General features: G+C 47.9%; 1 protein-coding gene across 1 annotated transcript in view; it reads left to right on the forward strand.

The window, feature by feature from the left end:
* The first annotated feature begins 547 nt into the window (after positions 1 to 547).
* The window catches only part of LOC119097250 (dynein regulatory complex protein 9), an 86,615-nt gene continuing 74,411 nt past the window's right edge, over positions 548 to 12,751 (forward strand). Inside the window, exons 1-2 of the mRNA XM_037220299.1 lie at positions 548 to 553; positions 4,643 to 4,873. Coding sequence (XP_037076194.1) covers positions 548 to 553; positions 4,643 to 4,873 — 237 coding nt within the window. The remainder of the gene's footprint in view (positions 554 to 4,642; positions 4,874 to 12,751) is intronic.

Below are 12,751 nucleotides of genomic sequence, written 5' to 3' on the forward strand. Positions count from 1 at the left end.
GTCTACATTAAAAGAGGACTACGCACATGAAGTAGATGTTTTTTATCAAATCGTTTCATTCAAGGAAAAACCGTGGAATAATTGCAAACTTGGCGGAACTAGTTAGGAGGGCAGAACAGGTGAGAAAAGTAGACCTACCGTAATGCTGAAAAACTCACCAAGCCAAAATTGAAAGCATTCCCCGGGTGTTCTATCATTTGTGACGAGACCTTAAGATCAGATAAGACCTAAGATGCACCAGGATGTGTATCCCTTTTAGAGTCTACCACCTCTAAAGAATGCTTCAAAAAATGGCCACCATAATAACATATAAGAGAGACAAATATCACCACCTATCTTGAATATTTTGCACAAAACTCTTCACCTCTCCAAAGCTCTATCACACAACACACCCAGCTCTGCATGCACGTACACACGGCGGCCCCACCATGACAATGCGAAGGCGATTAGCAGCACGAGCGACCCCGCCCTCCACAACGTCTCGTATATAAGCCCACCGGGCCAGGAACACAGCGTCAGTCACCCACCGGATCACACCGAGAGCACCATGAAGGTGAGGTCAACTGAGAGGTGAAGACAGCACAGCACTGCGTGTTTGATTATACGAAATAAAGTACAATATCAGGGTGGTCTTCATTTGTATTATCAAGAGCGTGTTACATGGTACGTTATATCATTTCAGATCTTCGTTCTCGCCGCTGTCCTGTCGGTGGCTGCGGCCCAAAGCTACGGCAAGGCACCCGCCCCACGCTACGCTTCGGCTCCGGCGCCACGCTTCGCTCCTGCTCCGGCGCCAAGCCACGCACCGGCTCCGTCGTACGCCCGGACGCCCTCCTACGCCCCGTCGTACCAGGAACCGCAGAACCACGCCCAGCCGTACCAGTTTGCGTACGCCGTCAATGACCATTACAGCGGATCAGTGTTCTCCCAGAACGAGAACAGCGACACCAAGATCGTACAGGGCTACTACTCGGCCAACCTGCCCGACGGCCGGGTTCAGCACGTCGAGTACACGGGTGACAACCAGGGTTACGGCGGCTACAACGCCGAGGTCACCTACGACGGCGAGGCCCAGTACCCCAAGCGGGCCAGCTACGCCCCAGCCCGCTCCTACGCTCCTGCCGCTCCCTCTTACAAGGCTGCTCCTGCTTACCAACCGGTTCGCTCCTATCAGCCTGCCCCCTCTTACAGACCAGCTCCCTCTTACCGGCCTGCTGCTCCCTCTTACACACCTGCTCGTTCTTATCGGCCTACTGCTGCCTCTCACAAGCCCGCTCAGTCTTTCGGAGCTCCTTCCCAATCGTATTAGCAAGAGTCCACAACTTAGCTGAGTGTGTGTTCATATCTTATTGTTTTCTCGTTTAAATGTGTGTTCTGCGTCTTTGGTGTAATGCATTGCATAAAATAAACTGTTCGTACTTTAAAAATCAATTATATGAAACAAACCAAGCAACTCGGACCGGGGAACAAACAGCTTTCAAACAGCAAACAGCAAAAAGCTTTCATACCATCTATCGCACACTATTTTTGCTAGCATAACACACACGTTGGGAAACGCAAAGCAAGTGAAAATGATTGTTTCATAGTGGAGAGGGAGTCCAGTGTCATTGATCTCTTTGGAGTGTCCACTCCAACTAAAAAGTCAGAGCAACTCGAAGGATTTTGAGGAAACTTGCGTTGCTGACTAAATGGGACACGCTTAATTTAACTGTGAGCGAAAGCAAGAACAAGATGTCATACTCCATGCCAACCATGGATCTACTGGCCGGCTTTGAAACACATTTGTACGAGCGCACTTTTCTCCCTCTCGTATTTGCCATTAGTGTACCACTTAACACTTGAATGGCATTCGGTCAATCTTGGACTTGGGCCCGCGTCCGCAATGGGCGCGTCGCATACCAACAGTGCAATAACCCGGTGCGCGAGTGAAAAGAGAAATACAAGCCCACAGATATCTATTGACCAATGCTTTTACATTAATGATTCTGACATGTTACTTTTCATGTTACATTGGGGATTGTCTCATTCGTATCATATTCGGGTTTTACATCAACTGTACAGTGAACTGTAACAGCTGGGAATGGAACACCCGGTAGCCCGTCCGGCCAGAGAAAGGCACTTTTTCATGCCGTGCCATATTTCAGATAACCGTATTGTGACCGGGCATACCTCTGTGGGCATCCGGAACTGACATTTAAGAAGCGAGGGACCAGCAAAAGCACCCACTTGGTGACTCAAGCCCATTGTTACTGGATTACAATGCCAAGCCTCGGTCATAGTGCAAGCCATTATGATTGCGAGTAACACAGCTTTACAGGTAAGTGCCACAAAAATGTCTGTACGTCTATTGGCACAGCAGCACATGTTCATTACCTGCATTGCCGCTTCGTCCGACATCGACATGGACAAAGTACTCCCAGCATTTTGCATCCAGTCCATACAAATTCTACGTCATTTTTTGGTTCATTATAAACTGGCAACAAATAAAGAGCCCGTGCAATTAACGACGTGCGTGCAATTATGAAATCATTTACGATTAACGTGCAATTATGAAATCATTTCTTCATATTTGTCTGGCAGAACTCAATGTGTAAAAATCATGAATTGTCTATCAACAATCAAAAACGTAACAATGGGGGTACTCCAAGGATCCATACTCGGCCCAATCCTCTTTTTAATGTACATAAATGACTTCCCTAAATTAAGCAGCAACATGATTTGTCTGTCTTACGCTGATGGTACTGCGATTGTTTTCAAAAATAAAAGTATTGTCGAACTTCAAAACAATTTCAATACGCTTTTGCTTCTAAGGACTTCTTGGTTTACTGCTAATTTTCTCCCCCTGAACGTATCAAAAACATTCACACGGCATTACACAACCCTTTCTCCGCATTTCCGACTAAATGTGCAAACCGATAATTCACCTATTGAAGAGAAAAAGAAATTAAATACCTTGGTGTAATCATTGACAAATATCGTAAGTATACAAGCCACACTAATTTTGTTGCAGGCATAGTAAGTAGAAATATTGGAATAATAAGTAGGGTTAGGTACTTTATTGATAAAACAACGTCACATCTGCTCTATAACACTTTGATTCTTCCTTATCTAAATTGCTGCTGCTTGGTTTGGGGCATAAATTATGCTCCTCATCTAGATCGGTTGGTAATTTTGCAAAAAAGGGCTGTGCGTCTTATAGAAAGTGTGCATCCTCCACAAAGCCCAGAGCCAATCTTTAAACGATACAAAATTTTGAAACTATCGGATATTGCTAAATCTCAAATGCTAATTGTGATGCACAAATTTTTAACTTCACAGCCCCCTGCATCATTTGATTTAATTTACAATCTCTATGAATCTAATGGCATGGATATGAGGCGAGCAAAACATTTAGACCAACCTTTCTCTTATCGTAATTATAGACTATTTACAGCATCTTGCCTTGGCCCTAAGCTGTGGAACGAGCTGTGGAATCATTGTTTCATATTTTCCAAGAATAGCTAATATCCCTGTATCAAAAACCATCGTTAAGAACATCATCCGCAAGCATTTCGTGAACACATATTAACGTAACCAACATATTTGAAGACATTGCCATCCTTGTGCTGTACATATCCAACACACTTCATATTTGACCTCCTCCATGTTTCAAAATCAATTTCTGATATAAAGTCCTCCACATATACCCAAACTCGCGGCGCTGGCTCCGGGAGTTCTCCCAGCAACAAGCTCTGCTTAGCTGGGTGAAATCCCTGGACATCCAGCTCAAAACCCAGCACAAAAATGACCAGGTAATTTCTTGTGTGACTTGTGTGACTGTATAGCCCTTACTAACGCGGTGAATTGAGTGGTTGTAGATTATTGGGCGGTTATAGCGGGCTGTCATTAGCTGACTTTGGCTAATGACTTCTTTAAGCCTTTTCATCTATGATTTTTCCCTACCTATCACATAACACAATTCCTTCGGGTCTGCTCCACCTCTTCGCCTGTTTTTTTACGTTTGTTTCATCTTCCTAGCTGGGAGTGCCGCGACTTGATTTTATGTTTTCTGGTGTTAACGTACGGTTTACTGCGTCGCTGGGATTGAGGGAGGGGCACTCCTAGTTACCTGTTTTTGGGTAACGGCGTAGAAAAAAAGACTCCCACTAACAAAACAACTAATCAGTGCTAACCACTACCTCACCACCTCAATATCTTCGGCGGAACACCTGATTTCTCCAGAGCTCTGGCATACGACATGCACACCCTATATACACGTATACACGACGGCCCCACCATGGGAATGCAAGGGTTATTAGCAGCACGAGTGGCCCCGCCCCTCACAACGGCTCGTGAAGACCACGGGGGCGAGGAGAGAAATCAGTCACCCACCGGACCACACTAAGAACACCATGAAGGTGGGACCAGCTGAGAGACCAAGACTACACGGCACTGCATGCCTGATCATGAAATGTGCAGCCCAATATCAAGGTGATTGCCATTTGCACTGCTTTAAGAGTATGCCATGCATTTCGCTACCTCATTTCAGATCTTTGTTGTCGCCGCTGTTCTTTCGGTGGCCGCGGCCCAAAGCTACAGCCAGGCACCCGCCTCACGCCACGCTTCTGCTCCGGCGCAAAGCCACGCCCCTGATCCGCCGTAGGGCCGGGCGCCTTCCTACGCATCGTCGTACCAGAAGACGCGGTACTACGCCCAGCCGTACCAGTTTGCGTGCGCCGCCAACGACCATTACAGCGGCTCAGTGTTCTCCCAAAACGAGCACAGCGGCACCAAAGTTGTACAGCGCTACTACTCGGTTAACTTGCCCGGCGGCCGGGTCCAGCACGTGAACTATACTGCTGACAACCAGGGCTACGGCGGCTACAACGCCGAGGTGACCTACGACGGGGATGCCCAGCATCCCCAGCAGGGCAGCTACGCCCCAGCCCGACCATACGCTCCTGCCCCTCCCTCTTACAAGGCTGCTTTCTCTTACCAGCCGGCCCGCCCTTTCCAGCCAACTCCCTCTTATAAACCTGCTCGTTCCTACAATTCCGCTCCCTCTTGCACGCCTACTGCTCCCACTTAAAAGCCCACTGTATCTTACGGAGCTCCTTCCCAGTCGTATTAGGAAGCATCGAAAGAAGAGGAAAGTGGTCGTAACACATTGTTCCCTCGTTTGTGTGTATTCTACACCTATTGTGCAAGGCATCAAATAGTAAATATACTGTTACGTACGTGATTAAGCAACTTAATGAAGAAAGAAAGCAGCTCGGATCGGCTGACAAATAACTCGCCGTATTCAGGTCGCTTTCTAGAAATGACAACAACCGAAGAGATCGCAAAGGCTTAATGAGCACGCATTTACGGTACACTTATCTTGAAGTGCTGTCACGAAAAAGCCACGCGAACGTTGCTCTGCGGCGGACATGCGGACAACGATGCAGAAGTAATTCACTATGGTTGAACGATGTGCCTGACATTTTCATCTCTGTATTCCGTGATGATTCCATCACATTCAACGGGAATCTTTAAAGAGGTGGTGTAGATGAATGACATGGCGGCATTTGTTGTAAACCATTCTGATTTTGGGGCAATATCGCGGTGCACAAGCCACTTTAAACTAAATTTGTTGCTGTTACGTTCTTCCACGATTAGGTTGACCATAGCTCAGGGTATAATTATGCCTTCATGAGCGGAGTTCAAAGAATTCCTTCTATACTATTACTGTTGACGTACCTGCTCCTTTGGACCCTCACTATAGTCTCCACGCGAAGGCTTTGCACAATTAATGGAGTTTAATGGGAAATAGTTTTGTTCACAGCCGGTGTCATGGAAAAGCACAAATCAGTTCATAACAGCCCAGTATCTATCAGTGGCGGCAACTATATGCGCCACATGAGAATAAGTTTGCGGCAAACAAGGTTAAAACAAGCACCAGCATTTGAAAGCGGAAAACAACTTATAACCAACACGAAGATGTTTGACTGAAACATGTGTTTCCAGAATGACTTCTGGTTGGGCAACATTCCGCACCAAACTTTGTGCACCTGTACGGAATTAAATAGCCTAACTTTTGGTATGAGACAAATAAGTACGCCTTGTTAGGTCACTGATCTATTGAAAGGCAAATCATGCCTGTCAGCGAATGCAAATCCTTGGGACTAACTTGGGATCTATCTCTGGGGAGCTCTGGCATACCACTTGCAAACCCAGCTTTGCATGCACATACACACATCAGTCTCACCATGAGAATGTGGGAGCGATTGGCAGACCGAGCGACTCCGCCCTCCACAACGACTCGTATATAAGACCGCGGGGCCGGGAACATAGTATCAGCCACCCACCGGAGCACACTAAGAGCACCATGCAGGTGAGGTCAGCTGAGAGGTGAAGAGAGCACATCACTGCATGTTTGATTATGAAAGGTGCAGTCTAAGATCAGGATGGTTGCCATTTGTACTGCTTAAAGAGCATGTCATAGAACACTGCATGTCATTTCAGATCTTCGTTCTTGCCGCTGTCCTGTCGGTGGCTGCGGCTCAAAGCTACAGCCAGGCACCCGCCCAACGCTACGCTCCTGCTCCGGCGCCAAGCCACGCCCCGGCTCCGTCGTACGGCCGGGCGCCTTCCTATGCCCCGTCGTACCGGGAGCCCCGTTACTACGCCCAGCCGTACCAGTTTGCGTACGTCGTCAATGACCATTACAGCGGATCAGCGTTCTCCCAGAACGAGAACAGCGATACCAAGATCGTACAGGGCTACTACTCGGTCAACCTGCCCGACGGCCGAGTCCAGCACGTCAAGTACACGGCTGACAACCAGGGTTACGGCGGCTACAACGCCGAGGTCACCTACGACGGCGAGGCCCAGTACCCCGAGCGGGCCAGCTACGCCCCAGCCCGCTCCTACGCTCCTGCCGCTCCCTCTTACAAGGCTCCTCCTGCTTATCAACCGGTTCGCTCCTATCAGCCTGCCACCTCTTACAAACCAGCTCCCTCTTACCGGCCTGCTGCTCCCTCTTACACACCTGCTCGTTCTTACCGGCCTACTGCTGCCTCTTTCAAGCCCGCTCGGTCTTACGGAGCCCCCTCCCAATCGTATTAGCAAGAGTCCACAACTCACTTAAGTGTGCACTCATATCTTCTTGTTTTCTCGTTTAAATGTGTGTTCTACGTCTTTGGTGTACATTGCATAAAATAAACTGTTCGTACTTTAAAAATCAATTGTATGAAACAAACCAAGCAACTCGGACCGGGGAACAAAACATCGTCGCAGTAAGGTTGCACATGGCGGGCAGGAGGATAGCGACTGAACAAACGCCTCCATAACACTCGTGATGTATGATCCTGAGGCAGTGGTGAACTGCGCCCAACACGCTGGCAGACATTGTGTTAAATCTTTAACACCGGATTTCTGAGGCAAAGAACAAAATACCATCAGATTGTTGAAGTGAGGCATGTCACTATCTCCAGTTATGGTTGGATCCGAGCCCTGGATCACTCCAGTTGTAATACAGCCATGATATAACAGATAATTACAGTTGGGGCAAACAGCATATCAGCAATAACATTTCAAATTTTGGTTTTTTGTTAAGAGTTGGAAAGATGCCTTGTATACCAATAATTTTCACTTGCTTTCGGGGCAACTCCGAACACTTTTGGCAGCGATCTCAAATCATACGACATGGTTACTATCCCGAATGCTACCTTCCATAAAACGATTTACAGAAAGCGATGGCAATCACTGTAACATTACTTACGCATGGTACAGCTTGCTGTAATCAATACCATGTCGACCCGAAGTTTCCTATCAATCACATATTGCGGATGAATATATTCGTCCCGTAAAGCCGCCTGAGTGTTTTAGTTTTCCACACCAGACCAAATGATACATTTATGATAAAGACGGCACACACCAATAAACAGGAAAAATCGTTACACGGTTCTCATGACCCTCAACTATGTGGGCAAAGAGATGTTCAATCTTACAATTAGTAGCCTGTGACTTTGAGAGTTCTTGATAACATAAAGAAAGGCCCTCAGCTCTGGAATCTAGGTATTCTAAGATCAAAATTTTCATGCTGAGCAATCAAGATAGCAGGAGGAGTTGGCACTGGTGTACTCATCTGTTAATGAAGCACAGCTGAAAATACCCAGTACCGCCAATGTCATCTTGTTTAGCATCACAACATATTTTAACCACTGCCTGCTGGCATACGAAAGGCCATTAACTCAGTATGAGGGCACTGAAATCATATCTAAACATACACATATCCCGGCCGTAGCATGCTGTTTCCGTATCGCGTCTACTACGACGCGCTACGTGGTCAACATGGTCGACCACTGAAATCTGTGTGCACTTTCTGCAGATGAAAAGGTAAAATCACGGCGCCAGCTCAAAATAAGCATCCGGGGCAGGTTTTTCGACCCAATGCACAGTGCACTTTTAACAGAGGGCATAAGTGGACCATGCGAGTGAACATCGTGCAGAGGTGGTTCAAGAGCGTGAAGGTCGGGGGAGGTGGATCCAGAGGGTGAACATCGTTGGTAGGTTGACCTAGCGCGCAGAGACTGTAGGAGCCGGATCATGTAGTGTTAGGTAGAAAAGTGCCGATTTTAATTAGCACATTAGCTATAGGAAACACAAATGCGAGGAGAGCACGCTGGATGCAATATATTACGCCATCGACAACAAGGTAACCACGCGTTACCGGAGGCTTACTCAAATAGTTCACGTTGTTTGAGCAACAGCTCATTACACAATTGGTGTTTACGTCAGTGCTAAGCTTATCTCCCGCGAGATATCCTACAGATACGTTAAGTCTACATTAAAAGAAGACTACGCACGTGAAGTAGATTGTTTTTATCACATCGTTTCATTCAAGGCAAAAAAAGTGGAGTAATTGCGAACTTGGCGGAGCTAGGTGGGAAGGCAGAACAAGTGGGAAAAATAGACCTGCTGTAATGTTGAAAAAACTCACCAAGCCAAAACTGAAAGCATTCCCAGGGTGTTATATCATTTGTGACGAGACCTTAAGATAAGATAAGACCCAAGATACACCAGGATGTGAATCACTTTTAGAGTCGACCACCTTTAAAAAATGCTTCAAAAACATGGCAACCATAATAACATATAACAGAGATAAATATTACCACCTATCTTGAATATTTCGCACGAAACTCTTCACCTCTATCACAGCTCTATCACACAACACACCCAGCTCTGCATGCACGTACACACGGCGGCCCCACCATGAGAACGTGAAGGCGATTAGCAGCACGAGCGACCCCGCCCTCCACAACGGCTCGTATATAAGCCCACCGGGCCAGGAACAAAGAGTCAGTCGCCCACCGAATCATACCAAGAGCACCATGAAGGTGAGGTCAACTGAGAGGTGAAGACAACACAGCGCTGCATGTTTGATTATACGAGATTAAGTCCAATATCAGAGTGGTCTTCATTTGTACTATCAAGAGCGTGTTGCACGGTACGTTATATTATTTCAGATCTTCATTCTCGCCGCTGTCCTGTCGGTGGCTGCGGCCAAAAGCTACGGCCAGGCCCCCGCCCCACGCTACGCCCAAGCTAAGACACCACGCTTCGCCCCTGCTCCGGCGCCAAGCCACGCCCCGGCTCCGTCGTACGGCCGGGCGCCTTCCTATGCCCCGTCGTACCGGGAGCCCCGTTACTACGCCCAGCCGTACCAGTTTGCGTACGTCGTCAATGACCATTACAGCGGATCAGCGTTCTCCCAGAACGAGAACAGCGATACCAAGGTCGTACAGGGCTACTACTCGGTCAACCTGCCCGACGGCCGGGTTCAGCACGTCAAGTACACGGCTGACAACCAGGGCTACGGCGGCTACAACGCCGAGGTCACCTACGACGGCGAGGCCCAGTACCCCGAGCGGGCCAGCTACGCCCCAGCCCGCTCCTACGCTCCTGCCGCCCCCTCCTACAAGGCTGCTCCCTCTTACCAGCCTGTTCGCCCCTTTCAGCCTGCCCCCTCTCACAAACCAGCTCCCTCTTATCGCCCTGCTTCTCCCTCGTACCAGCCGATTCGCTCTTATCGGCCTGCTGCCTCTCATACACCTGCTCGTTCCTACACGCCTGCTCGTTCTTACCGGCCTGCTGCTCCCTCTTACAAGCCCGCTCAATCTTACGGAGCTCCTTCCCATTCGTATTAAGAACAGTCCATAACTGAATTAAGTGTATGCGTGTTGATATCTTATTGTTTTCTTGTTTAATTGTGTTCTACGTCTTTGGTGCGATGAACTGCATGTAATATACTGTTCCGTCCCTAAATTAGCAATAATGTGAAACAAACCAAGGAACTCTGATCGGCCAACAAACAAATTGTAGTGCGCAGGTCGCGCATCGCAGGGACGATAGCGACTGAAGAAACACTTTTATGAAACTCGCGTTGTATGGTCCCCAAGCAGCGATGCCCTGCAGTTGTCACGTTGCCTGACATTATGTTGAGTCCCTAATGCCCGATTACTGAGACAAAGTTCAAAATACAATCCCATTGCGGAACGAAGGCATGCAACTGCCTGTAGTAAGAAAGGGTTGGATTTAAGTCCCGTACCAAATATTCATCTCATCCACAGAACACACAAGCAACATCATTTCAAACACTGTTGGATTTTGTAAGATTTGAAAAGCTTCCCTGGTAACAAACAATTATTTGCTGGCTTGTGGGGAAATCAGAAAACCTTCGGACAAACCATACACAACCATGTGGCACACTAGGAACTAAACATTACTAGACACGATCTGCGTTACAAAGTGATACTTTCACAAGCTTTATATACCCATAGGGTAGCATACTGCAAGCAATATTATATTGTCCGATTTTCGTATCAATCATAGCTGAGAAATGACCTCTATTCGTGCCGTAGAATCCCATGTGTGCTCTAATTAACCAAAAAGGAAAACGTGATGCGAGTAAGCGCCCCACCGGGTAAGCGCCCCTGGTATCGGGAGGGGGGGGGGCGGGGGGGGGGGGGGGGCAGGCATGGCCGAGCAGCTCACCGATCGACAACAAGCACCCCTGTAAAAAAGTGGGACCGCCCCGAGGTGGTCATTTCCAGATCGTACTCGGCAGTGGTGAGGGCACTTATGCGCCGTTAGATGTTTGCCAAAAATGTTTTCACTAGAAGTGATGCATTTTGTGTGGAGTTGTGACGGCAAAGTGCAATAATGTCGATTCGTCAGAGTTTTTTGATCATTTATCCCCAGCTTGCTTCATCTGATGTTGGGAGGTGTTTGATTGCCGTGATTGTGGTATTTGTTTGGGAGGTGAAATTACCTTATACCAAGTCACCGCCTTTCCCAGTTTGCGTACGGCGTCAACGACCATTACAGCGGCTCAGTGTTCTCCCAGAACGAGAACAGCGACGCCAAGATCGTACAGGGCTACTACTCGATCAACCTGCCCGACGGCCGAGTCCAGCACGTCAAGTACACGGCTGACAACCAGGGCTACGGCGGCTACAACGGCGAGGTCACCCACAACGGCGAGGCCCAGTACCCCGAGCCGGCCAGCTACGCCCCAGCCCCCTCCTACTTTCCTACCGCTCCCTCTCACGAGGCTGCTCCCGCTTACGTTCGCTCCTATCAGCCTGCCACCTCCTACAAACCAGCCCCCCCCCCTCTTACCGTCCTGCTGCTCCTTTTTACACACCTGCTCGTTCTTACCGTCCTGCTGCTGTTCTGCTCTCTGCTGTCTTACCGTCCTGCTGCCATATACGGTTATGCACTTCAAATAGCAGTTGCGTGAAACAAAACAAGGAACTCCGATAAGCCAACAAACGAGTCGTCGTATTTAGGTCGCGCATCGCAGGAAGGAAAAAACGACTGAAGAAACAAACAATAGTAGGTGTTTATACGTGACAAGCAGGTAGTCATAAATGACAGCAACTACACGCCAGCAGGGCTGCCCAGAGACTGCATGTTATATGTGCAACACATCATTACAGGATGTGTGTTTTGTTCAAATGGTTTCATTCGAACAAAATTCTCTGAAATACTTGTTAAATTCGTAAAAATCGTTGCGATGACGCATGAAGTAAGAAAAGGAGACACAGTATAAACTTTCAAGGCAAACTTATCTGCTCAAAATGGACAGCATTTTCAGAAATTATACGTTGTGATATGACCAACAAAAAACCTTAAGACCAGAAGGCCGCCATTGTTTCTTGTCTGTAAAGCACACTGTTGAACAAGATGCACACAAAAGTGCATCACTTTCAGAGTGCACCACCTTTAGTGAATGCTTAAAAAAGACGAAAGTATCAAAGCATCAACAAGTGATAACTATGAGCTCTTGGCTTTAATATTTTGTACGGAACTTCACTTCTTCAGAGATCTGCCAACCGACATGCACACATTGCTCTGCAGGTACATACACTCGGTGACCCCACCATGAGAATGTGAGGGGCATAAGCCGCAAGAGCGACCCCGCCCCTCCCCCCCCCCCCTCTTCGACGGCTCGTGCACAAGGTCAACGGGCCGGGAAGCGTGGATCGTTTGAAGCCGGAGTATTAAAATTGTGGGAGGTTGTTCATGTGCGCATGGCGTGCAAAATTTTCGTTTGACTGGCGCTGTTGTTGAGCGAAAGAATTGAAAATGCGATGCGAGTAAACTGAGCTCAGTATCGCACGATTGCGAAGCTGATAGCCACCAGTCTGAGCGGCTGAACACTAGCAGTATTACCAAGAGATTACATGCTGCAAGTGAGACAGATGATTCAATCATTACAGGAGTG

This window comes from Pollicipes pollicipes, unplaced genomic scaffold (assembly GCF_011947565.3).
Source record: "Pollicipes pollicipes isolate AB1234 unplaced genomic scaffold, Ppol_2.1 Scaffold_4295;HRSCAF=5057_pilon_pilon_pilon, whole genome shotgun sequence".
NCBI classification, from domain to species: domain Eukaryota; kingdom Metazoa; phylum Arthropoda; class Thecostraca; order Pollicipedomorpha; family Pollicipedidae; genus Pollicipes; species Pollicipes pollicipes.